General features: G+C 58.4%; 4 protein-coding genes across 6 annotated transcripts; all 4 read left to right on the top strand.

Annotated features, from left to right (window-relative positions):
• Nucleotides 1–1,018: 1,018 nt before the first annotated feature.
• DPH2 (diphthamide biosynthesis 2) lies at nt 1,019–4,074 on the top strand (the record flags this gene model as incomplete). 2 transcript variants are annotated; one of them, XM_082669880.1, is made up of 6 exons in its annotated part: nt 1,019–1,165; nt 1,339–1,451; nt 1,713–1,936; nt 2,135–2,818; nt 2,912–3,088; nt 3,170–4,074. In XM_082669880.1, the coding sequence occupies 6 exons, from the start codon at nt 1,019–1,021 to the stop codon at nt 3,292–3,294; spliced, it is 1,470 nt and encodes a 489-aa protein (XP_082526006.1). In that variant the 3' UTR covers nt 3,295–4,074. The 2 variants fall into 2 exon arrangements, with proteins under 2 accessions (XP_082526006.1, XP_082526007.1); XM_082669881.1 differs by lacking the exon at nt 2,135–2,818.
• Nucleotides 4,075–5,724: 1,650 nt separating this feature from the next.
• Nucleotides 5,725–8,947, top strand: ATP6V0B (ATPase H+ transporting V0 subunit b). The gene is made up of 8 exons (XM_082662386.1): nt 5,725–5,881; nt 6,572–6,620; nt 6,842–6,925; nt 7,053–7,130; nt 7,344–7,413; nt 7,532–7,583; nt 7,804–7,994; nt 8,662–8,947. The coding sequence occupies exons 1-8, from the start codon at nt 5,815–5,817 to the stop codon at nt 8,686–8,688; spliced, it is 618 nt and encodes a 205-aa protein (XP_082518512.1). The 5' UTR covers nt 5,725–5,814; the 3' UTR covers nt 8,689–8,947.
• A 1,139-nt stretch (nt 8,948–10,086) lies between these two features.
• On the top strand, nt 10,087–20,072 carry B4GALT2 (beta-1,4-galactosyltransferase 2). Of its 2 annotated transcripts, none has more exons than XM_082653046.1 (7): nt 10,087–10,138; nt 11,747–12,102; nt 12,306–12,541; nt 15,872–16,062; nt 16,205–16,327; nt 16,447–16,551; nt 19,139–20,072. In XM_082653046.1, exons 2-7 carry the CDS (start codon nt 11,799–11,801, stop codon nt 19,287–19,289), a joined length of 1,110 nt encoding a protein of 369 aa, XP_082509172.1. In that variant the 5' UTR covers nt 10,087–10,138; nt 11,747–11,798; the 3' UTR covers nt 19,290–20,072. The 2 variants fall into 2 exon arrangements, with proteins under 2 accessions (XP_082509172.1, XP_082509173.1); XM_082653047.1 differs by lacking the exon at nt 10,087–10,138 and adding an exon at nt 10,204–10,244.
• Nucleotides 20,073–20,748: 676 nt separating this feature from the next.
• CCDC24 (coiled-coil domain containing 24) lies at nt 20,749–24,137 on the top strand. The gene is made up of 8 exons (XM_082647830.1): nt 20,749–20,901; nt 21,136–21,311; nt 21,453–21,569; nt 22,259–22,336; nt 22,930–22,984; nt 23,469–23,538; nt 23,649–23,727; nt 23,811–24,137. The coding sequence occupies exons 1-8, from the start codon at nt 20,776–20,778 to the stop codon at nt 24,046–24,048; spliced, it is 939 nt and encodes a 312-aa protein (XP_082503956.1). The 5' UTR covers nt 20,749–20,775; the 3' UTR covers nt 24,049–24,137.
• Nucleotides 24,138–24,724: the final 587 nt, after the last annotated feature.

Here is a 24,724-nt window from a genome sequence, read left to right as displayed (position 1 = left end):
GTAGCATATATAACCTGGGAGAATGAGGGGTCTAAGGAACAGCTTCTGAAATCAGACCTGGGTACAGATGGTGCCACTGATTTGCTGTATCTTATTAGGCAGTTAGCCTCTTTGAGCCTCCGTTTCCTCATCTGCAAAATGCGACAGCTCTTACTCCAAAGACTGAACTCTGTAGTACCTGGTGAACAATTAGTGCTCAGTGTTTGCTTGATTGAGACTGCCGTGAGGATAGTAGTGGATTCTTCCAGTACATGTGCTATGCAAAGGACTACTTTATGAAGTTTTATATCTAAATTAATTTGCCCCAGCAATCCTATTAGAAGTACTATTGTTACAAGTCCCATTCTGCAGATGAGGAAACAGCCATTAAAGACGTTGAGTAACTAAGAGCCTCAGTCATTAGTAAGGGGCAGAGCGCAATATTGAAACCCAGGCAGTTTGGTACCTAATTTAAAAATTATGCAATGCCTGATTATCTATCACCTCCCAGCTGAGAGTGCAGGGGAAGTGCTTAACAGTGTAGGCGGATAGGAACTGCTCAAACTGGAGTAGTTATTTTCAGGGAGTCGGTGTCTCTGAGGGCGCTTGGCGGCTGAACCGGAAGACCAGCGCCCGGAGAGGTGGGCCAGGAGAACTGCAACACCCACAAGGCTCCGCGCCTCCTCTGAGCCACTTCCGATTGGCTTCGGGCTGGGAGGCCGACTATTGGTTCTGTGTGGGCTGGAGGGCGGGAGCCGTGCTGATTTTTAGATGGGTGAAGTTGCCATCAGCCCCGCCTCAAGCACCCGGAAGTAATCTCCCTGGGAGGCCCACGTGTAGCGGAGAAACGGGAGTTCGGATGGGTCGGGTCCTGGCCCAACGGCTGCGGGCTGACTGACTCCCCCCCGACACCACTCCCTCCGCCCCACTCCCTCCCCCCACCCCCTCCCCCGCCCGCCCACCAAGCGACACTATGAGGGCCGTTTTTGAGAAGGCGGGGCCTGAAGCTAATTGAGGGAGGTCCCCGCTGCCTCCCGCTATGGAGTCTACATTCAGCAGCCCCGCGGAGGCGGCGCTGCAGCTAGAGGCGGGCGCTGCCGGGCTGCGCACTCCTTTTGGGGACCTGGACCGAGTGTATGAGCTGGAGCGAGTCGTTGGATTTGTCCGTGACCTGGGGTGTCAACGGGTGAGGAGCGGATGGGTCGCCCAGAGGATCGGGATCTTGGGTGATTTTGTGAGGATGGGAATGAGGGAAGATGCTTCTCTGGGAGGAGGGACTTTGAAGGTTAGGTAGGGACTCCCGGAAGGTTTCCCTTGAAGAGGAGAGGCTGTTCCTGACTCCATGGTTTATGCTTACAGGTGGCCTTGCAGTTCCCTGATCAGCTATTGGGAGATGCTGGGGCCGTGGCTGCACGACTGGAGGAGGCCACAGGGTCGAAGGTGTTCATTCTGGGAGACACAGCCTATGGCAGGTGTGAACTTGGAGCTTGCCGATAGAGGGTGGGGTAGGTCTAGGGATCCAGGGCTCATGGCATTTCCCCTCTATGACAGTGTCTGACCCCGATGGTTGCGTTTCTCCCTGATGGTGATGTTTCCTCTCCTGATACTAGCTCTTCTCAGTGACGGTGTCTTCTTTTCATAACGTCATATTCTTCATTGACCACATTTTCCATTGATGACGGCAACGCTTTTCTCGATGAGAACCCCTCTCACTAATGGTGTCTCCTCTGCAGCTGCTGTGTGGATGTACTGGGTGCTGAGCAAGCTGGAGCTCAGGCCCTTGTACATTTTGGCCCTGCCTGCTTAAGCCCTCCTGCCCGCCCACTGCCCATTGCCTTCGTCCTTGGTCAGCGATCTGTGGCCTTGGAGCTCTGCGCTAAGGCCTTCGAGGCCCAGAACCCAGACCCCACAGCGCCTGTGGTGCTGCTGAGTGAGCCGGCCTGTGCCCACGCCCTGGGTGAGGGTTTTGCCTTTGCATGCAGGAAGGGTGGGCTGACCAGTTTGTGCCTTAATTTCTCCATGTCAGTACACTCCCATGGAGTTCTTAATATGGGTTTGACCCCAGCCTCTGCTTTTGGTTCCCATTCAGTCTCCTGGGGATGAGGGGGATCCTGCTTTACCAGACCCCAACCCTGACACCACCTCCTTCTTCCAGAGGCCTTGGCCACCCTTCTGCGCCCACGGTACCTGGACCTGCTTGTCTCCAGCCCAGCTCTTCCCCTGCCAGTGGGCTCCCTCAATCCAGATCCTGAGCCCCTGGAGCGTTTTGGGCGCCGCTTCCCCCTGGCTCCAGGGAGGTGTTTGGAAGAGTATGGTGCCTTCTATGTGGGGGGCTCTGAGGCCATCTCTGACCCTGACCTTGACCCAGACCTGAGCCGACTGCTCTTGGGCTGGGCACCAGGGCGGCCCTTCTCCTCCTGCTGCCCAGACACAGGGCGGACTCAGGATGAAGGTGCTCGGGCTTGGCGGCTAAGAGCACGTAGACACTATCTGGTAGAGAGGGCCAGAGATGCCCGTGTGGTGGGGCTGCTGGCGGGCACGTTGGGTGTGGCCCGACACCGTGAGGCACTGGCACACTTGCGGAACCTGACACAGGCTGCTGGCAAGCGTAGCTACGTGTTGGCCCTGGGGCGACCCACGCCTGCCAAGCTTGCCAACTTCCCTGAGGTGGATGTCTTTGTGCTGTTGGCCTGTCCTCTGGGTGCCCTAGCCACCCAGCCTTCTGGAAGCTTCTTCCGGCCTGTATTGGCACCGTGTGAGCTGGAGGCTGCCTGCAACCCTGCATGGCCACCTCCAGGCCTGGCTCCCCACCTCACACATTACGCGGACTTACTGCCTGGTGAGTGGTGGGGGCACTACCTAGGCTAAAAATGCTTGGGGCATGGAGTTGGGGGGCCAGGATGGATCCGCTTTCTCCCTCCCTCCCTTCCAGGCTCTCCCTTCCACGTGCCCCTCCCTCCACCTGACTCGGAGCTGTGGGACACCCCAGATGTGTCACTCATTACTGGGGACCTCCGACCCCCACCTGCCTGGAAGCCATCAACTGATCCTGGATGCTCAGCCCTAACCCCGAGGCCCCAGCTGGAGCTGGCTGAGAGCAGCCCTGCAGGTGAGTGTGGCAAATCTCCACTCCCATCTGAATTCTTCCCCTATGTTCAGGCCACTCAGCCTCAATCCCCTCCCTCTGCAGCCTCATTCCTTAGTTCCCGGAGCTGGCAGGGACTGCAACCCTGCCTGGGTCAGACGCCGGTGACGGCAGCTGTGACCGGAAGACGAGGGATTGCCATCGCCTACGAGGATGAGGGAAGCAGCTGATACCATGTGGGGCCAGAGCCACAGGTGGACTTGAAGACCTTTAGTGCTCCCTGCACCAACCCCACTCTTCTGCCAGGATCCTTGAAGGAGCCTGTCACTGAGGCAGCCCCTCACTGGGGATAGGATTCAGCTCTTCCTGTCCTGTCCTGGCGCTGGCACAAGGCTTAGCACATATTGGCTTGGTAAATATCTGTTGTTTGACTGATGCAGAAACAGCTTTGGGTCTTCCCTGAAGCCTTCTGGGCCATCTGTTCTCCTGGGAACAACAGCACAAGACAGTTGAGGGTCTGCCTTTGTTAAAGGCAGGTGCTAAATGGTTTAGACCATGGTTTCTCAATCTTGGCACTATTGACACTTTGGGCCAGATAATTATTTGTTGTGAGGGGCTGTCCTGGGCATTGTAGGATATTTAGCATCATCTCTGGTTTCTGCCCAGGAGGTTCCGGTAGTACGCCCCTCCCCAGTTGTGATGACCAGAAATGTCTCCAGATGTTGGCAAATGTCCCCTATGGGGGCAAAAGCGTCCCCAGTTGAGAACCACTGGTCTGCACCTATGCTGTCCAATACAGTGGCCACATGTGGCTGTTCAAACATAAATTTGAATTAAGTAAGATTAAAAATTGAGTTTCTCAATCACACTAATCACATTTCAGTGCTCAGATAGCCACATGAGAGGACAGTGCAGCTGTAAGACATTTCCATCACTGCAAAAAGTTCTGTCGGGCAGTGCTGGTCTACACTGACTCCAATTAGTTTCTCAGGGAGATCACAGAAATTTGAATAAACCAGATAATTTTTCTCCTTGTTTCTTTTTATTCATCAAATACCGCAGGTCCTGCACAGGTCCTGTGGGTTGAGATCTGAATTGTATTTGACTAAATTCCTGTCCTCACAGTGTGTCTGGGAAGAGAGGCAGTTAAACAGGCAATTGCCACATGGTGAAGCAATATTCTTTATGAGTAGGGAAGCCCCCAGGGGCAGCTGGAGCCCAGAAGAGGCTTCTCAGAGGGAGTGTTACCTAAGCTGGATCGCTTGGAGGGGGAAAAAAAAAATCAGAAGTGAGGTGAAAAAGACATTTGGGCAAAGGGTACACCATGCTAAAACAGGCGTAAACCAGCATTGTGGGTGCTTCAAGCAAAGTGGAGTTGCTGGACCGTAAAGGTTCAGAGGGGTGAAATGAAATGACTCACCTCTTAATTCCCCACATTTGCCGAGAATCTCGGCATATTGGCGTTGTCCAGCGTGTTGAAGAAGCAGGTGAACAGGGAGATGTGATTTCTGCCCTCAGGGATTGCCCAGTCTGCTAGTACAGGCAGTTCTGTAAACCGACCATGGTAACTGGGACAAGGTGGGCACCAATCATGTATTCTACAGATATGTATTGAGCACCCACTGTGTGCCAGGCACTGGAGATCCAGCAGTGAGCTCAGGAATCCTTTCATGGTGCTTACATTCTCGTGGTGGGGGCGATAGACACAGAACACTTAGTATGCAGAATGGTGATAAGGGCTATGGTAAAGCTGGGAAGGAGTGCAAGAGAAGGGGCTGCAGTAGTAAACAGGATGGTCAGAGAAGGCCTTTTGAGGGTGAGCAAAGGCTGAAAGAAGTTAAGAATGAACCACGCGGATAATTTGGAGAAGCAGAGCGAACAAGTGCAAGTGCAAGTGCAACGCGTTGAGGGTGTGACCGGTGTGTTCAAGGAACAGCCAGGAGGCCAGTGCAGTCAGAGGAGGGAGTTAGTGGGGAAGTATTACGAGATGAAGTCGGGTAAGAGGCATGGGGAGGCGCAACAGTAGAGGCCTAGTAGGCCATTTTAAGGACTATGGCTTTTATTCCGAGGGAAATGGGGGCCTCCGAGGTATTTCAAGGAGAGTGACATGATCTTGCTTTCATAATGATCGCCAGGGCGGCGGGGGAGCCCAGAGCGGGCGCACTCCCCTGCCTCTGGTTAGGGAACCCTTCCTGGGGGAATGGTATCCCAAGACCAGTAAGTGTTGGCTGGGCCATGGGGTGAGCACGAAGAAGCGTGCTTCAGGCAAAGGAAACAGCATGAGCTCAGTAAGGGACGGAGCGGACACCCTCGCGGAACTGGGTGGGACGGTCGTGGGGAGGCCTGCGAGATCAGCACTGGCTTGGAGACTAAGCTAGGGCGGCGGCGAGCAGGAAAGCAGGGCTGGTGGCCGGAGCAGGACGGAGTGTCGGGGCGCAGAAGGAGCGAGCTTGGTCGGACGCGAGACTGACCGGCCAGGCAAGGAGTCGAGGTACTGAGTAAGAAGGGCATCCGAGGCCCTCAGGCGTGCGAGACTACAACCACCACAATCCTCTGCGTCGCACTTCCGGCATCACCAAGTTCTAGACCGGCGGCGCCGGGGCGCCAGGCCTGGCGTGTGGTCACGTGGCGCCGGCGCGTCACGTGGGTGAGTCAGGTGACACTGCGGGGCGGACGGCGGACGCCGGGACGAGGTTTGAGCTCCGGCCCCCCACCCCGCCCCCGACCCGAGACCAGCCGTCGTTGCCGCCATGACTGGGCTAGTGCTGCTCTACTCCGGGGTCTTCGTGGCCTTCTGGGCCTGCCTGCTCGTCGTGGGTGAGGCCGGGCCCTGGCGGGCGGGGCCGGCATCGGGCCGAGCTAGCCCGGCTGGAGCCCAGCGGGGAAGCGGAGGCTTGGGAATACTGGGCCCCGGCGCGGGGAGGAGACCCGTATCTCCAGCTGCTTGGGGAGGGGCGCGGGCGGGGCTCGCTGGGGACCGCGAGCTCAGCCCTTGTCCGTTTCTGTCACTGCCGCCCCCTTCCCTCGCTCCCTGCTGTCGTCCCTCTCTTGCTCTTGACCGGCCTGCTTGGGTCACGAGCCGGCTGCTCCAGTTCCTCTTTTCCCGGTAGTCTTGCTCTCCCCCCACACGCACAGCGTGTTGGGTAAACAGCGGCTCGGATTGGGCTGGCTGCATCTGGTGGGGCCTGGCCAGAGCTCTTGCTCCCTCCCCTCCTCCAGGGTATTCAGGCCTGCCGGTGGCTCCTCTTGACGGGTCTGGGTCAGGGAGGTGGTGTCACAGAGGGGATATGTTCCTGAAGGAGTGGCAGAAAATGGAGATCTGAGTAGAGGCATTTGTATAGGCAGCTGTGCTTTTGCGTGGGGCCAGCCAGAGGACTCTCCCTTGACTTAGGTGTAGGCAGACCTTTTGGGAAGGTGGCCCATCAGCTGGGCAGTAACTTCTTGCCTAAGTTGTGGCGCTTCTCTCTAGAGAGCAGTCCCTAACCCTCGTTTTTCTCACTGCTGCAGGAATCTGCTACACCATTTTTGACTTGGGCTTCCGCTTTGATGTGGCATGGTAAGGGAGAGGTTTCCCCTAGGAGCTTCTTTGCAGCCTGCCCTCTCTGATCCGATCCCTACCGCACCCCACGCCACCCCCCCAGCTGTCTGGGATGGGGACCTTTGGGAAACATGAAGTATTTTGTCTCAGCATCGAGGACTGGGGGTGTTGGGGAGGGGCTGGATTTTGTGCCCACTTCTCCACCACGGCTGAATTGTCTTCCGCCGTCTACACACCAGGTTCCTGACGGAGACTTCCCCCTTCATGTGGTCAAACCTGGGAATTGGCCTAGCTATCTCTCTGTCTGTGGTTGGGGCAGCATGGTAAGTGTTGGGGTCATGGGTCAGGGGAGGGGCTGAATCATAGCAAGTGGTGTCACTGGGTTCTTAGTCATCTTGGGGGCAATGACAGGATTGGGCTCTGCTCATTGGTTTCTTATCCGTCCACCAGGGGCATCTATATCACTGGCTCTTCCATCATTGGGGGAGGGGTGAAGGCCCCCAGGATTAAGACCAAGAACCTGGTCAGGTAAGTGTAGGACCCTTGTAAGGTTGTCAGAGCCAGCTGCATTGGTAGCTGCCTGTGCGTTTGACCTGCCTGACGTGCTGCTCCTGACAAGCCTCCTGCTGGGGTCGGATGTCAGTGGGGGAGAGGTGGCTGGAGACTCTTCAGGGAGGAAGGTTGGTTCCTTTCTCAACTCTTTCTCCTCTCCACCCCCTAATCCCCTGCTACCACTACCAGCATCATCTTCTGTGAGGCTGTGGCCATCTATGGCATCATCATGGCGATTGTCATTAGCAACATGGCTGAGGTATGGAGGACTAGGTGGGGTGGGCATCTATTCCAGTGTGTTTATATATTGCTTAGTGATGGTGGAGGAGGGGGAGTGGAGTGGGGGTGATTTCTGATTATTTCTCTGCTTCCCTCAGCCTTTCAGTGCTACTGACCCCAAGGCCATTGGCCATCGAAACTACCATGCAGGTAGGTGGGTATGTGAAGGCAAAAAGTTGGGGCTTCACAGCTGCTTCCCCCTGCAGTGTGCACCCCAGCTTAGATTCTTCATTTTGATATTCTCTCACCTACGTTGGGCTGCTTTGTAGAGTTGGGGTGGTGGCTGGCCCCATTATTCCATGTTGAATCCCTTGCCCTCATGTCTCCTTGTGTCTGGCTTGGCCTCAGTGTTCCCCTTCCGTCCCTCCAGGTTACTCCATGTTTGGGGCTGGCCTCACGGTGGGCCTGTCTAACCTCTTCTGTGGAGTGTGCGTGGGCATCGTGGGCAGTGGTGCCGCCTTGGCTGATGCACAGAACCCCAGCCTCTTTGTGAAGATTCTCATCGTGGAGATCTTTGGCAGTGCCATCGGCCTCTTTGGGGTCATCGTTGCGATCCTTCAGGTGCTGAATCCCCCCGGGAAGCCTCTATTCTTGTCCCCAACCCAGCCTCACCCTTCTTCTGGAGCCACAGTGCTTCCGTCTACACCTGTAACCATAAGAACCTCTTAAATAGTTTCCACCACCTAGTTCCCATCTTTTGGTTTTCCCCTTTTGAAGTTCTCCATTTATTTTTGTCTTCAGTGTGGTATCACTGACAACTGTCTTTTTTTGTCTGTTGTGTCTATATACAAAAGATTTAGCTTCTCTTTCCTGTTCTGTTATTTTGTCTCTTCCTCGCTGTCTTTATAGTCTAGACCAGGTTGGGATGCGTCTGTCTCAGTCCGTCTTGGTGTGTTTGACTGTGATGTCAGTAGGACAGCACGTGGGGGGGGGGTGTGATTAAGGATCAGCCTGAGTGTCTGAGTGTGACTGTGGGTGCCTGACTGGGTTGACTTGGTGACTGGCACTGTCCATATGCCACTTCTCTCTGTCTTGTCTGTCCCACAGTTGAACTCTGTAGTTGTCTCTGTGTCCCTGTTCACTGTGTTTGTCACAACATGTCCATCCTGGTCTAATCATCCATCTGTTGTGGTCTGTCCATCCTGCCATGGGTCTGAGCATCTGTCATTTGTCATTGTCTAATCTGTTTCTCTGTCCCTGACTGATTTCTCCTGTACTTCTTTTGCAGACCTCCAGAGTGAAGATGGGTGATTAGATGATCTGCGTGGGCGGGGCCGTGCCCCACTCTTATTTATTTGTGGTTTTCCCGGGACAGCTGGAGCTGTGCCCCTTAAGCTTTCAGGGGGCTTGGTGTTCAGGGCCCTCCCTGCACTCACTTCTGAGGCACTGCCTGGCTGGATCCGCAGTGTGGGGAGTGGGCTGCTGTTGACTGTGTGCAGCTTGGCACCCGTGTCCCACCTCCACCTGCAACCCATCTTCCCAGTGTTTGTGAAATAAACATGGTATTTGTCTGGGTCAGTGCTGCTTCTCTTGCCTTTCTTCGCCACCTCCTTTCACAGAGGAAGGGTAAACAGGCCTGTAGTTCTCAACTTCATGCCAGCTTCTTGCCAACTTTCCGACTCATATACACTGTCTCTGCTGTGGACAACGATGGCTCCTGGGTTGGAAGGAAAGTGTGCTGGGCTGAGGACTCTGTAGCTCTGAACATCTTTATTGAAGGGAAGGGGGGGGTCTAGGTATATGGGCCCATGTGTTTGTGTGGGGAAGGGAGGTGTCCTAGTTCCATGCCTTCAGGGCTCTGGTCAGCCCAGCCTCAGTTAGCCACATGCTTACCTGGCTCTACCCTCAGGCATCCATCATCTCTACCCCTGGGGCCTTGGAACGCATTCATTTGCCTCTGCCCGTCCCAGCACCGTACCCGGCCAGTAACTACTTTGATCCCTTGGGGCCATGTCCAGCTCCTCCCACTCCTGTCCAACCTCCTGTTCCCTAGAAGCCCCTGCCACACACTTCTGTCTACGCCTTTCAGTGTCCTGCCCAGTTTTAACTAACAGGCCCCTCCTTTGGCGGACCCTTAGTCATGCTCCCATCGATGAGCTGACAAATCCCTGATCTCCCTGCACGAGTTGGCCTAACTTCCAGGTGCCCTTCTTTGGCTGAGTTTGCGCTCCAACCCAGACCAGACCCCATTCCTCCGTAATGGGTTTTACCCATCCACACCCTCTCCGGTTCGGACCTCGAATCCATCCCGTTGGATGAGTCTGATTAATTTCTCCCGCCCCTCCCTGGTCCTCCGTCCCCTCGCTCCGTCGCGCTTAGCCGCCGGCAGGGGCGGGCGTCGGAGGCGCGCGGCGGGTACGGGCGCGCTGGAGGCGGGGGGCTGCGGGGGCGCGCGCGCGGGCGCGCGGGCCGGGCCTGCCCCTCCGAGGCGCCGTAGCGCGGGAGGGAGGTGGCGGCGCTGTGGTCTCTCGGTCGGCGGGTCCGTGGGTCTGCCCGGCCGCCCGGCCCCGCCCTGCCCCCCGGGGCGGCTCGGCTCCATGGCCCGCGGCGGCGGCGGGAGGCGGTCCGGGGGCCGCTGGGGCCGCTGACCGGGGAGGCGGAAGGCGGCGGGGCCGGGCCATGGGGGACGGAGCCGTTCGCAGCCGCCGGAGCCCGGAATCCAGCCGGAGCCGGAGCGGCGCCCCCTGCTGAGCCCCGAGAGCCGGGTGAGAGGGGGTCGCGCGCGGCCCCCAGTCCGGGGCCCCGAGATTCTAGACCCGGCCCCGCGAGGGGTGCCCCGAGCGCGGCCCCGAGATCCCCGCCCAGGACCCGGTGAGAGTCGCTAGCGGCCGGACCCCGGCCTGGCGTCACCCCACCCTACCCCCATCCCTCGAGTCTCCTCGCCCCCCTCGGGCTCCTCTGCCCGCTCCCAGCCAGCCTCCCTTATTGTCCTCGCTCACCCTGGCCTCGTGGCGTGGGGAGGCGCTCCTCGCTCCCCTTTCCTCGGCCCTTACCCCACATCCTCTTCTCCAAGCCCCCTCCCCGCCAGGCTCCACACCCACCCTCTCTTCGCTGCCTCCGGGTCTCGGGGTGCCACGTGTTCAGGCCACTGAGCCTTACAGCCCCGCCCAAACGCACCTCGCAGCCTGGCAGCCTGACCCAGAACCCCTGCTCCGGAGGGAGGGGTGGGAGTATTTGCACGTGGGTCCGGGTGTTGTGAACTGCCCGGGAGCCCGTCTGTGTGACTCTGTAAGTCCAGGAGCAGCGGCTTTGTTTGTGAGTGCGTGACTCGTTGTGTTGCTGTTACTGTCACCCAGGCGTGTCTGTGACTCTATATGTAGTTCTGTGTGTCTCTGAGTGCAGGTGACTGTAGCTGGGACTGCGGGTGTCTGTGTGGTTGTGTGATGCTGTGTATCTGAGTGAGACTCACCCTGCTCTCTAAAGCACTGCCAGGAGTGCCCCCCAGAAGTGTTGCTGCTGTGTCAGACCCACAGTTAGAGCCATGGCCCAGGCAAGACCCTCTCCTAACATGCTGTCTCCAGGGCCCAAGCGTTCCCCTTTCTGGGCATCAGAACCAGCAGTGCTGGGCAGGCCCCAGAGAGTTCATCGCAATCCTTGAGGTCTTATGGGAGGTGTGTCTGATGCCCCACTCTGTATTTTGACCTCTTGCTCCAGAGGGAAGGGATCCCATAAACATCTTGTTCAGATTTGGGCCACCTGGATGCTGAGGGCCACTTCGCAGCCTGGTCCCAGATGGCCTGGCTTGCTTGCCACTGGAACATGTCCAACCAAACCACTGTCCCCCATGTTCCCCAGAGGACTAAATGAAGTCTTGAGTACAAAGTGCTCTTGCATGGTAAGTACTCAGTAAGTGGTCTCTCTCCCCCAGACCAGGAGTCCTGGGTTGAGGATGCTGGCCTGTGGGGCGTTTGTTCTCTGGGGCACAGAGAACACATGTGGGTCTATACATAAACGTGTTTCCTTGTTCAGGTATGAGCCAGCGTGAACTAGAGGTCACATGTCCACGTGCTTGGGAATCCATAGGGTGTGTGTGAAGTCGGGCAATAAGGGCACGTACCTGAGTGTGAGGGTGGGTGAGGCTGTGCTTATGAGTGTCAATGAGGATGAGGAAGGAAGGCATTGTTTGAAGATGTGGGAGTAGTGAGTTGCCCGGGACTGTGTGTATTTGCAGGTAGAATGTAAGTCGAAGGGTGTGAGCAGGTAAGCGTGAGGATGCGGGTCTAAGAATGTGAGCGGTGCGCAGGAGGTGGGTGGGTGGCCTAGCCCCTCCGGCCCTGACCTCCTGGGTCTGTTTCTCTCCTACCCCTGCTCAGGCCAGCAGCCGGATGCCCGGGCCCATTGGGCGGGCCGGTGGCCGCCTGCGGGATGAGCAGACTGCTCGGGGGGACGCTGGAGCGCGTCTGCAAGGCCGTGCTCTTACTCTGCCTGCTACACTTTCTCGTGGCCGTCATCCTCTACTTTGACGTCTACGCCCAGCACTTGGCCTTCTTCAGCCGCTTCAGTGCACGAGGCCCCGCCCGTGCCCTCCACCCAGCTGCCAGCAGCAGCACCAACTGCTCTCGGCCCAACGCCACTGCCCCCAGCTCCGGGCTCCCCGAGGCTCCCAGCGCCCGGCCAGGCCCCACGGCTCCTGTCCTGCCACCCTGTCCTGACTCGCCGCCTGGTCTTGGTGAGCCTACAGGGTGGGGCTTGCCTCTAGGGGTGGGCAGGGGACTGGGGGAGTGGAGTCTTGACCCACGGGAGTGCCAAGGGTCTGGGTGTGTTGTCAGAGGGCTGTTCCTGGGGTTCCCTTGCCCACCCCAGGCGGAGGGAGAGGGCTGGTGTTCCTGGGTTCTGATGAAGGCCTGATTCCTGCCACCGTCCTGCCTGCAGTGGGCCGACTGCTGATTGAGTTCACCTCACCCATGCCCCTGGAGCGGGTGCAGAGGGAAAACCCAGGCGTGCTCCTGGGCGGCCGCTATACACCGCCCGACTGCACGCCAGCCCAGACGGTGGCGGTCATCATCCCCTTCCGACACCGGGAGCACCACCTACGCTACTGGCTCCACTATCTGCACCCCATCCTCAGGCGACAGCGGCTGCGCTATGGCATCTATGTCATCAACCAGGTGTGTTGCCTGCGGCCCCCAGGCTGGCCACCAGCCACCAGGGAACCTATGAGCACCCGTGGGTGAAGGGCCCACATGCCTGCTGGTGGAGCCACAGGGTTGGGGGCATTCGTGGCTGCTTGTCTGCCAGTGGTGGTGCGGACATGTGTACGTACATGTGGGGGCACGTGTATGTCATTGCGTGTGTAGGCAGGTTTGTATGTGCGTTCAGGGGAGTGCACATGTGTTAATGGTGGTGTGCACACTGCCAGGTGTGTGCGTGGCCTCGATAGGGCGTGAGCGCCATTGTCTACCCGTGATAGGCCCCATCCATGGGGGTGGCGGCTTAGGGTGTGCTGGTTATGAGATATGGAGGGCCCCAAGCAGAGGGAGAGTTAGACCTGAAAGAGGGATCAAGTCTGCCTTAGGGCCAAGTGCTGAGCACAGCTGAGATCCAGGAATTCAGCTCAGGCTCTGAGCCCTGCCACGGGCCTGGCTGGGGCTGGCTTCCAGAACCTGGAGAGGATCTGATAGAGGCCCTCCTCCCCACAGAGAACTCCCAGACTTGAACTTGGATCCCTTTAGACTCCAGGACAGTGGTGTGTGACTGGAGTTGGAACAGGGGGCAGTGGGACCACCAAAGGGCCTGGTCCAGCCCTGGGGTGGGAAAGCGACGATTGAGATGAGTCTTGAGGGATGATCAGGCATCAGCTGGCGGAGGGACTGGAGGAGGCAAGCATTTTATGTAGAGGGACCTGGAGGCCCCAGGCCCCAACGAGAGAACTGGTCTCATGTGTTCGGGAACTGTCCACTGAGGGGTGGGGTCCAACATGTAGGGTGGGTAACAGAGATGAGGTTGGAAGAGCTAGTGGAGGCCAAATCCAGAAGGGTCTTAGGAGGCATCTTAAGCAGTTGGATTCTGGCCTGAAAGTGATGGGGCACCATTGTGAGGTTTTAATGAGGGAGTAATGTGTATGTGTGCTTATTAAAAAGATTGCTCTGATTGCTTGTGGACAGTGGGTTGGAAGGGGAGCCTGGAGGCAGGCTTCAGGAAGGAGGTGGTGAATGTGCATACGAGTCGGGCAGGAGTCGTGCGGGTGAGGGGAGAGATGTGACACAAGTGGCAGAGAGTAAGGAAAGGGAGATGCCGGGACATCTCGAGGGTTTCTGTCTTGACTGTTGGCAGTGTGGATGCCTGCGCCTCTGAATGAGATGGGAACATAGGATCTAGGCCAGGTCTGGGGGAGAGTGCAACTCTGAATTCTTTTTTGCATGTGATGAATTTAAGTGCCTGGGGGAAGTATAAGAGGAATGTTCAGCAGGCAGTTGGACAAATGAATCGACCTAGGAGTGACGTCTGAGGTGGAGAGGGATCTGTGAGCCACCAGTATACAGATGATGGTCCCTAAAACCAGCAATGTCAGCCTGCCCAGGGGGCTTGGGAGCTGAGAGGAGAAAGCCAGAACATAAGGGAATGGGTGGAGAAAGAGGGAACACACAGGCCACGCGGGTTGGCCAGAAAGGTTTGAGGAGACCCAGGAGAGCTTGGTGTCCCAGGAGCCCAGGAATAAGCGCCAAGAAGGGAGCGTGGGGCTTCCTGGTGGCGCAGTGGTTGAGAGTCCGCCTGCTGATGCAGGGGACACAGGTTTGTGCCCCGGTCCGGGAAGATCCCACATGCCGCGGAGCGGCTGGGCCCGTGAGCCATGGCTGCTGAGCCTGCACGTCCGGAGCCTGTGCTCCGCAACGGGAGAGGCCGCAACAGTGAGAGGCCCCGCGTACCGCAAAAAAAAAAAAAAAGAAGGGAGCGTGGCAGCTGCATGAGCGCTGCTGGGGGAGTAAGGAAGGATGTAGACCAAGAAGCGTCCAGTGGATTTAGCAACAAGGTGGGCCCAGCGAGAGCCATTTCAGGGGCCTGGTGGGGGCGGAAGCAGATTGCAGTGGGTTGCAGAAGGAATCAGATTTGACAAAATGCAAGTAGCCAATTGGAGACAACTCTCGATCAAAAAAAACCCCTCTGCTGAGAAGGGAAGGCAAAAGGTAGGGTGGTGGCTAGAGGGAGGGCTTTCTTCGGATGGGAGAGAAATGAGCATGTTTATGAGCCCTGTGGGAGAAACCTAGGGCTCTGGGGTGGTGAGTGAGGTTAGAAAGGAGTTCCAGTGAGCCAGGAGAAAATGGACAGTTGCTCCAAGGGCTGGTGGGAAGGTTCAGGGCAAGGAGAAAAGAGAGCAGGTGGGGCTGGGCCGTTCAGGGTCCAGGGGAGCAGCTCCCACCCCCTCGGGCCCAGGCTGGCCGGTGAAGAGGAGGGGCTACTCCTCCTCTCCTTCCAGAAGGTCCCACTTGGAGACCAGGAGCCTCTCTGGCTCCAGCCTGGAGATCATGGGTTGGATCAGGGGGCTCAGGGGCCAGCCAGCTCCTTCCATGGAACCCTCCTTGCTCTGGCCAGAATTTGGAACTTGGGGCTACATGGCCAGGAGGCTGGCCTCAAGGAGACCTCGTCCCGCAGCCCATTTCTCGGGGGATCCGAGGCTCACTGTGCTTATCATTTTGTTGGGGAGACAATGAGTTGAGCCTGGTCCCGTCCTGGTCCCAGAGGCTGCCCAGGGAGTTGGATGAGGATCTACGTGAGCCAGAGGGGACAGGTGGCTGAGGCTCATGGCTCAGTCCTCGTGGTCCCTGCATCTTAGATGCTGGTCATTTGGGGGCATGTTTTGTTCATCTCACTCTGTGACGTGCTCCGTAGGGAAACTGTGTTCAGGGCCAGTCATCTCTAGGATCTGCACCAGCAGAGAGAAGACGCCTGGCACCAAGGACAGGGCCACGTGGCATGTTTGAAGGAATGAATGAAAGGAGAGCTCTAAATTGTAACAGTTGGAATGGACCCTGGCATAAGTGAAGCGCACAGGAAGAAATGAGTAATTATACTGGGGCGGGGAGGCTTGGTGACAGAGGCCTTTCCAGACGTGAGTTTGATAAGCAGAGAAGGAGAGCATTCCAGGCAGAGGGAACTGCTAACACCGAGGCCTGGAGGCAAGAAAGAGTCTGGCATGTTCTGGGGTCGTGGAGGAATGTAGTACAGCTGGGCCTCAGCATCTGAGGGCAGTGGCATCTGAGGGCAGTGCTATATTCACCAGGCTGATCTGAGGGCAGAGAGCAGGTGGAGTCAGTTCCTGAAAGGCCTTGCAAGGCCAGGTCCAGGGTAAAGAGCTGGCCTTGATCCCTACAGTCTGGGGGCCCCAGTGGGGGCAGGTGGGGTAGTACTAGGCCCACAGGGACCGCTCTGGACGGTGGTAAAGTGGCAGGTGTCTCTGAGTCTCAGGCCCAGAGCTGACCTGTCCCCTCCGCCAACCCCAGCATGGTGAGGACACCTTCAACCGGGCCAAGCTGCTCAATGTGGGTTTCCTAGAGGCGCTGAAGGAGGACGCCACCTACAACTGCTTCATCTTCAGTGACGTGGACCTGGTGCCCATGGATGACCGCAACCTGTACCGCTGTGGCGACCAGCCTCGCCACTTCGCCATTGCCATGGACAAGTTCGGCTTTCGGTGAGGGCTCCCTTCTCAGGTGGACCCGGGCCTCCCCACCCCACCCAGGCCATCGCTCCCAGCCCCAGTGGCCCCCTAGCTGCCGGGCCTCCGTCTGGAATCCCCGGGGGCCCCTCACTGATGCCTGCCTTCCGTGCCCTAGGCTGCCCTATGCCGGCTACTTTGGAGGTGTGTCGGGCCTGAATAAATCCCAGTTCCTGAGAATCAATGGCTTCCCCAACGAGTACTGGGGTTGGGGTGGTGAGGATGACGACATCTTCAACCGGTGAGTGGTGACAGGGTGGGGAGTAGACTGGGTGCTTGAGGTGGGGGGTGGGGCGCAGACCGGGCGGGGCTCTTCGCCCTTCCTGGCGCCTGCTCCAGCCCGGCTGTCCCCGTCCCCAGGATCTCCCTGGCTGGGATGAAGATCTCGCGCCCAGACATCCGCATAGGCCGCTACCGCATGATCAAGCACGACCGGGACAAGCATAATGAGCCCAACCCTCAAAGGTGACCCCAGCGCCCTCGACCCCCACCGCCCCGGCCCCTCCCTCTGTAGAGGTGATGTCCCGGTGCCACTGATCCCCAGAGGTGATCCCAAGGTCCCCGACCCTTGACTTCTAGAGATGACTGCCACCACCCCGAGCCCTGTTCCCCAGTGCCCAGCTCAGCCTCTCCCCATCTGGCTCTCGCCCCTGGCCTGATTCCTAGAAGTGACTGAAGTTTAAAGGCAGGGCTCAGATCGTCACTGAGTAGCTCGCATTCCTCTCGGTGCCCTCGCAGACCTCACTTGTGCCAGAACAGATAGGACGAGAGATAGCGGGCCCAGGGTACAGCTCCAGGGCCTGCGGACCCAACAGAGGTGGCCCGAGCCATGTGGGGTGGTAGTGGAAATCATTGCTGAGCCCTCTGAGATTGGAGTAGGCAGCTGGTCTTTGAGGAGGAAGCAACATTGGTGTCTGATGCTGGGTGGGAGAAGTGCCTGAGGGCATGTGAAATGTAGGGGCCGGGGGCGAGAGGGTGCAGAGCAGTCAGACCCAGTCCCGGCTGGATAGCCCGTGTGAAATTCATTCTAGGCAGGGAGGCCGGCAGAGGCAGCACAGGGTGATCAGGGCAAGGTGCTGTCCTGGCAGAAGAGGGAGTGATGGTGGGAGGCTTCCTGGAGGAGGTGATGGTAAACTGGAGTTTGAAAAGAGTTATTCATTCTACAAATATGTGTCACACACCTACCCTAGGCACAGTGCTATATTCACCAGGCTGATGGAGGAGGCCAGTCTGGATAAAAGGAATAATATGTGTAGGAGTCTGGAATGTGAACGTCCATTGTATACGCTGAGAGTCTGAAACTCTTCAGTCTGAAGGCTGGGAGTGACAGGAGAGGAGGTCTCTGCTGATCCCAGGTTGGGAGTTTCACTTTTGTCCCAGAGGCACTGGCGAGTCATGGAAGGGTTTCCAGCGGGGAGGGGGCAGGACCAGATTTGGGTTTGGAAGGATCACCCTTTGAGTTTGAAGAAGGTGAAGGGCTGGCAGAGCTGCCGGGTGGGGCAGGAGGAAGCAGACTAGGCCCAAAGGAGTTGACGGAGCCCCGGGTGCATGTGGTGTGACACTGCCGTGTCCACACGGGACCAGTAGGGATGTTCTGCTCTGAAGCCAGTGCGTCAGAGTGGGGAGGGAGGCGGCAGCACTGATGGAGGGTTGATCTTTGGCAGAAGCGTGACGCACCAGGCGTCCAGGGAGCTGATGAAAAAGCAGTTCAGATAAAAACCATGGTGAGCAGGGAAAGGACGAGAGGCTGGGAGAAGAGGTGCTTCGGGGCATCTGAGAGAGAGCGCTCAGTGTTGGGATGGCTCTGGAGAGCGATCTGAACTGAGCTCAGAAGGACTGGGAGGATCAAAACAGTTGGGATGAGGGTGGGAGGAGCTCTGGAAGCACATGCCAGGGGCCATGGTCCTGTTTCAGGAATAGCGTGTCTAGGTGTCATCCTCAGTTGTGATGTCTGCCTTGGGGGGGGGGGGAGTGGCATGATAGCGAGATGTTTCTGGCTTAAGGAACTCTGTGAATGCTGGTTTCATCTACCTAGTTGCTTTTGCCTCAGATCTAGGAGTTCTGGATTCTTCTTTCCCTCACCCTACATGTCCGGACCATCAGCCGGTCACATCAGTGCAACCCCCCAAACATATCTGAGCTGGTCCACTTTTCCCTTTACCTCTGCCCTAGTGAGGCCTCCGTCCTCTTGCCCGGCCGGTTTTCTGTCTTCCCTCTTCTAGAGTTCATGTTCCCTGGCCCTCCCTCCCCCAAACTGGGCGAAAAATCCCTCAGTGTCTTCTCACCCACAGAATAAAAATCTGCTTCCTCTGACTTACAGAGGCTTGCCCGTACATGCTCTAACCTCCCAGCTAATCTTACTCTGGTTTTTCCCCTTGGCCCATTAAGCTCGAGCCACTCAGCTGTGCAAATTCTCATTTCCAGTGTAGGGTCAGCACGTGCTGTTACCTCTGCCTGGAATGCTCTTCCTCTGCTGTCAGCTTGATGGCCCGCACGCACCCCTTCCACGGCAGTCATCCTGGTCTCCCTCTCCTGTCTCCCTTAGCGCGCTGATGTCTTCCTTGTCTGTTACTTGTCTCCCTTAGTGGAATAGACTTGCCACGAGAGGAAGGACCTTGCTGTCCTGTTCATGGCTGTGACCCTGGTGCTTAGAGCGTGCCTAGCACACGGGGACTGCTCAATAAATAGATGGTGAAGGAGTGACTAAAGGATGAGGAACAGAGAAGATGGCACAGAGATGATGGGTGTGAGGAGTAAAGATGGTGCATACAATACAGGACCCGTTGCATTTGAGGTACCTGTGGGGTGCCCTGTGTCTAGGTCTGAGATGAGAGAAAGATTTGTGAGGGTGTTGTGATTCTGGACTCAAGGGGGTGAGATCTCTATTTTGAGGGTAGTTGCAAGAGCCAAAGGGCTCCAGGCAGGTGGAGGGGGCGACGAAGAGAACCGAGTCACCCCAGGAAGAAGCCAGGATGGCGTGCCCCTTGGCCCCAGTGATCTCTGTTGGGTTTGGTGGTGAGCCCTGATCTGGACCCACTTCCATCCTATCTAGGTTTACCAAGATTCAAAACACGAAGCTGACCATGAAGCGGGACGGCATCGGGTCAGTGCGGTACCAGGTCTTGGAAGTGTCTCGGCAACCGCTCTTCACTAATATCACAGTGGACATTGGGCGGCCCCCATCATGGCCCCCTCGGGGCTGACACCAATGGACAAAGGCTACCAGTGCCAAGGATGCCTGCCAGAGGACTGACCTACAGCCTGGCTGGTGGCTGCTCTGTGACAGATCCCCCAGGACAGAGACTGTGGGCTCTGTTTTCTGAGGGTCTTCAGTAGGCCCCCCAGCTGCACCTGGAAGTTTCAGAACCTACTTCGGGGAGCTTCTGTCCTGGGCAGGCCCCTCAAGTGTGGCCCTCTCTGGGGTCAACCCTTCTTCCTGCTCCTCCCTCCCCAGTTCAGCCCTCCTCACTGTCAGGGTTGGGCCAGCCCCTGCACTGCCTCGCCGAGTGGCCTGGGCCAGGTCACTCCACCTCTCTGTGCCTCAGTTTCCCCCCCTTGAGTCCCCTGGGGCCTGGAAGAGTGGGAGGTATGACTAGGGGGCAATGTCGCTTCCAGGGGGAATTCTCAGACCTGGGGATCCCCCATGCTCCCAGGGGAGGGGAAACCTTTTTCACTCAACATTGTAGGGGGCAAACTCCGGTGCACCCCCTGCTGAGGAGCAGCGCCAGGAGGGGACCAGAGGGGGTGCTGTGTCGCTGCCTGGGATCTTGGGGTTGGGCTTTGCATGGGGGCGGTTGGGGCTCGGATCAGTTGGGTTCCTGCCCCGCCCCCCTCAGAGAGAAGGCAGTAGCCCCAGGGCCGGCTCGTGTTTGTACATTGCACAGAAACTTGTGTGGGTGCTTTAGTAAAAAACGTGAATGGAGGAGCCCCTTTGTCTGTTTGGGGATGGGGATCTGGATCCCTAAACCCAGACCCGGAGTGTGTTATGGGACGGCCAGGGGGAACCAGGACAGCCTATCGGTCTGGCCCAGGCTGTCCTGGTTCCCCACGCCCCTCGAAACGCAGTGGTTCGCTAGACTTCCGCCGGCTGGAAGGAGAAATGTTTACCCTGCCGCTGCCTCCCGGCCAGAAGAGACAAAGAAGTAATAAACCCATTGGGCTCAGATTTCTCCGTTCTTTCACCTGCCCTGAAGCCGAAAGGTGCTTGGAATCAGGGCGGGGTGGATGGTTCGCACTCCAAAACCACCTACCACGGCTGTGGGTTGGGCTTCGCGAGCCGACACCGCCCTGGAATGGGCGGGGGCGGGGTCTTCTGGGGGCGGGGCTTGGGGTAGCGGGCCCCGTTTCCTGGGTGACGGTCGCGCGGAAGAGGCGGGGCTAGGGCCCCCGTCCCGCGGCCTGGCTCCTGGGTCCCCGGCCACGGAGAGTCGGCCAGTAGAAGAGACGGCGCCAGAGATCGGCGGCTCTGGACCGGGCAACTCTAGTCGTAGGGAGGGGCGGCAGAACGGGGTGGGGCTGGGGAGAGGATGGCCCGAGCGACAGGCTGGGGGCGTGGCATGTGAGACCAGGAAGGGGTGGGGCGTGTGTGGGCGTGCCCGGCCCTGGGAGACCCGCGGTCTCCCAGTAACTCAGCTCTCCGACCTGCTGTCCGGCAGTCCGCGCGTTGTGGGGTGGCGGTGCGGGCAGGCCATGCCTGGGGACTCTCCGCCGCTGTGGGAGCTAGTGGAAGAGCACGTTCCGCTCCCGGAACGGCCCGAAGTGAAGAGGATTCTAGGGGAGACGACGGTGGACCTGAGCCTGGAGCTGCGGGCAGAGGTGGGGCGTGGGAATGTGGGCTCCACTCCAGGCCTGTCCCACGACTTGGGTGATTTCCTCACCTCCTCCGGGTCCCTGGCTCTGCCCGGTAACTTTCGAGCTCTTGTCGGATCTCACTGTCCACCCAGCCCTCTGGCTACCAGTTTAACTCTGCACTGACCCTCACTCCCCTAGCTCCCCTTCCTCCCCTTACTTCTGCCCCGCAGTCGCAAGGGGTCCCAGCTCTCCTTGCAGGTGGTGGTGCTACGATCACTGCTCCGAGAGGCTCGATCCTTCCAAGCCCCTGGTTCGCGCCCCACCTCTGACCTCTCCTCCCTTCTGGCACCACCGCCCCTCCTAAGAGACCTCGTGCGCCAGGAACTGCGGCAGCTGCTCCAAGGTCTCCGTGGGAAGGCCATCTGTGAGGGCAGGTTGGAGCCTCAGACCTGGGGCTGGGCCCTGTCTCCAGAACTCAGATGGGCTAGCCCTGAAATTGACAAGGGGCCAGGGTCGCCTTTCCTGTGGTTCCCTGGAAGGAGCCCCTGAGTGTTCCCCGTGTGCACCTTCTGCAGGGACCAGACCCAGGCTTGGGTCCAGTATAGCCCCGGGGTCCTGCGCTTTGCCTTGGAGGAGCCCAGGCGTGATTTGCCAGAGCAGGGGATATTCCGCCTGAGAGCTGGTGAGCCCAGGTATAGTGGTAGGAAAGGAGGGGTGTGTTCCCGCTTGGCAGAGACCCCAGCCAACTGGCGGGTCCCACCTGCCGGCATGGAGGAGCTCCTGGTCTGGGACTGGGTACTTCTACAGCCACTTGTTGTAGGGATCAGCACATGAGGGCTGCAGGCCCAGGAGACATGTACCAAGCCTGGAAGCTTGGTTTGATCTGGGTCTTAGAGCATGAGGAACAGACTTCCAGACAGATAAAAAGAGAAGAGCTTTGCAGGAAGAGGGAGCACTACACGCAGACATGGGTGGAAGGAAAGGCTTCATCCAGTGGTCAGTTGTTCCTCCGGCCTGGAGAACAGCTGCAAGGGCTGAGCTAGAGAGGGCTGGGGACTGCACGAGATAAATGAGCAGCAGCGTGTTCATCACTGAACGGCAGCAACTTATTTGTCACACATCCTTAGGAAGTGGGTGATGTCCCCATTTTGCAGATGAGGAAACTAAAGCTCAGAACGAATGATTGATTTGTCCAAGCTCACACACAGTGAAGGGTGGCAGAGCCCATTTGCAAACCCAGGCTCCAGAACTCCTCCTCTTAGTACCATCTTATGTTGCCTTTGTGAGAAAACACACAAAATTGTCTAGGAGAAATGGCATTTGTGTCCTGAAGGCCTGGGGTGAAGCAACCTGGGAGAGTGATGTTGACTTCATCTGCCAGCAGCTGTCACAGGGACCTCAGCGTCATCAAGGACCAACTGAACGTGTCCCACGTTGACCAGGTTGCCGGATACCTGCGGTGAGGCCCCTGAGTGTGTGCAGTGGGGGTCGAGACAAGGAGGGTGGGACGGGGGATGGATCCTAACGTACTGGGACTATGAGGAAGGAGGAGGGAGGCAGCATACCTGATGGGGAGACCCAGGAGAGTAGGGCTGAGAGGTGGAAGGGGCAGGGTGCTGGTGAGGTTGCTGCCAGGAAGTAGCCAAGTAGGGATGCCAGCAGGGGCCTTGGCCTGAGGACTTTTATCCTGGGGTGTGGGAGAGAGATGGACCACAGAAGAGTCTTTTAAACAGGGGAAGGGCTGTGATCTGGGGGAGAATGGAGGCAGGAGGACTTGCAGGCCCAATACTGTCGTGAAGAAGAGAGAATGGGGCCCCCCAGCGTGGGCGCTGGGAGGCGGGCAAGGAGAGGACACGTCCTGCCCAGGAAGAGGCCGGCGGGGCTGCAAGGCCGTGCTGGGATTGCACTTGGGCAGCAGAGGGAGAGGTGGGCTGAGAAAGGAGGGCCTAGAGGGAACTCCTGGTAAGGCTGGAGGCTGGGTCTGTGTGGCGGGCTCTGCTGTGACCCGGGCCTGCAGCACTGCTGCCGGTGCCGCACTCCCCCATGTCCCAGGGCCCTCCTGGAGGAGGAGTGTTGCAAGTTGAAGAGGGAGATTGCCATCCTGCAGGTGAGCGGCAGCCCTGGGCCTCCCCACCCCCAGGGCCTTTCTGCTGAGCCTAGACACACCCGTCTCTCACCTGGTGTGTGAGATCCACATGCATGTGTGTGTGTGTATGTGTGTGCAAAGATTGTGTGAGTCCTCTGTCCATTTCTCCTGTATGCACACTTCCCGTACGTGTGAATCCAGATTCTGGTTGAGTCCCTAAGTCCAAGGTCGGCACTTTTAGATTAACCTGCTGGATTTGCCCCTGGTCTTTTGCCTCCTTCTCTTCCCCATGTCTGGGTTCGGGCCTGCCACTACCTTGCCAAGCTCAGCTTTTCAGGGAGGCTGGTGTTCCTCTCAGGAGTGTCCTCAGGTGGCTGGGATGAGGAGGCTGCATGGGGTGGTTCCTGGGCCCCACCATGGGTATCTTGGCCTCTGCATCCTGCCCCGCCCCACCCCACCCCGCCCCTGCCTGTAAGGCTGGGCACTGAGCCAGCTCTCCCTGCAGCGCCGCCTGGAAGAGGAGTATACAGGGGCCCCTTGGCCCTCTGAGGCAACCCTAGAGCCCACCCTGGCAGGTGAGGACCCTGAGCAGGCCCCAGAGCACCAGCCTCCTGTCCCTGTCCCGCTCTTGTACACACACCCTGGGATTGCCGAGTGCTGTGTCTCAGCTAGACCTCTCCTCCAGAGCTACAAGAACAGAAGGCAGCCATGCAACAGGAGCTGCGGGCACCTCTGAGGCCTTCCTGTGTCTCCTCCGGTCACAGGTAAACCAGAGCAGGTGGACAGCTGGACGGGGTGGGCTAAGCGTCAGGCCATGGCCCCCTCACAGCTACTCCCTCCTGTTCAGGCTGCGGCCCTTGGAGTCCTCCAGCCAGGGCCTCGGACCACTGCCTTGCTTCCGTGGGGCTGCTGGAGTTTGGGCCAGGCCTCTCCAGTGCCACCTGCCCTCTCCTCCTCTGGAGCGCTGCCCCAAACCTCAAGGCCTGGCCGCCACCTGCCGCTGGGGACGGAAGCTTCAGTGCAGCCCCAGAAAAAGGCCAGCTTCCACTCCGATGTCCAGTGTGGCGCCCCAGGCCCCAGCCTGAAGGGCTGGGCAGGAAGGAGACTTCCACTTCTGCTGGAACTCGCCCTGTCTGCTGCTGACACCTCTCAGCTGCCATGGCCCAGCCCACTTTAGATCTAGTCTTGGATGAGCCCTCACCAGGGTTCCAAGGCTGCCTGTCTGTCTGGTCCTCACCCTACCCCCTCGCCTGGTCCTTGGTGTCTGGTCCTGACCATCACAGCCTCTGGCCTTTCTCTTCCCAGGCATCCCTCAAAGGCCTGGCAGGATGAGGTCTCATCCCAGCCCTGACTCTCGTCCCCATGGGGGACCCAGACAAAGCACAGCAGCGGCTCAGAGACAGGAATAGAAATTTCATTAAAATCTATGGACTTTAAAATCCTAGTGGTGCACGGATGGGCAGGGGTGGGCGGCGCACCGTTATTGCTACAGAGGATTAGAGGCGGCTCTTCCGGGGTTGTCACTGCACAGAGGGGCACAGAGGACGGACAAACGGATACTGCAGGGCTTGGGGGAAGGAGCTCTGGCTCCAGAGAGGGGGTCGGGCACGCCGGCTGGGGCCATTTGGCACGTGAACAAGGGCAGCCCATTTTGGGAAGACTGGGCCTTTAGCCTGGCAGAGGGAGGGCAAGGGGGTGTCACGTAGGGTCCCCTTCTCCAGGGCTCTGGGCTCAAGCCTCCTGCTGAACATCACCCCACCC

This window comes from Grampus griseus, assembly GCF_964374135.1.
Source record: "Grampus griseus genome assembly, chromosome: 1".
Classification (NCBI taxonomy): Eukaryota; Metazoa; Chordata; class Mammalia; order Artiodactyla; family Delphinidae; genus Grampus; species Grampus griseus.
This window is presented reverse-complemented; position numbering and strand designations above follow the sequence as displayed.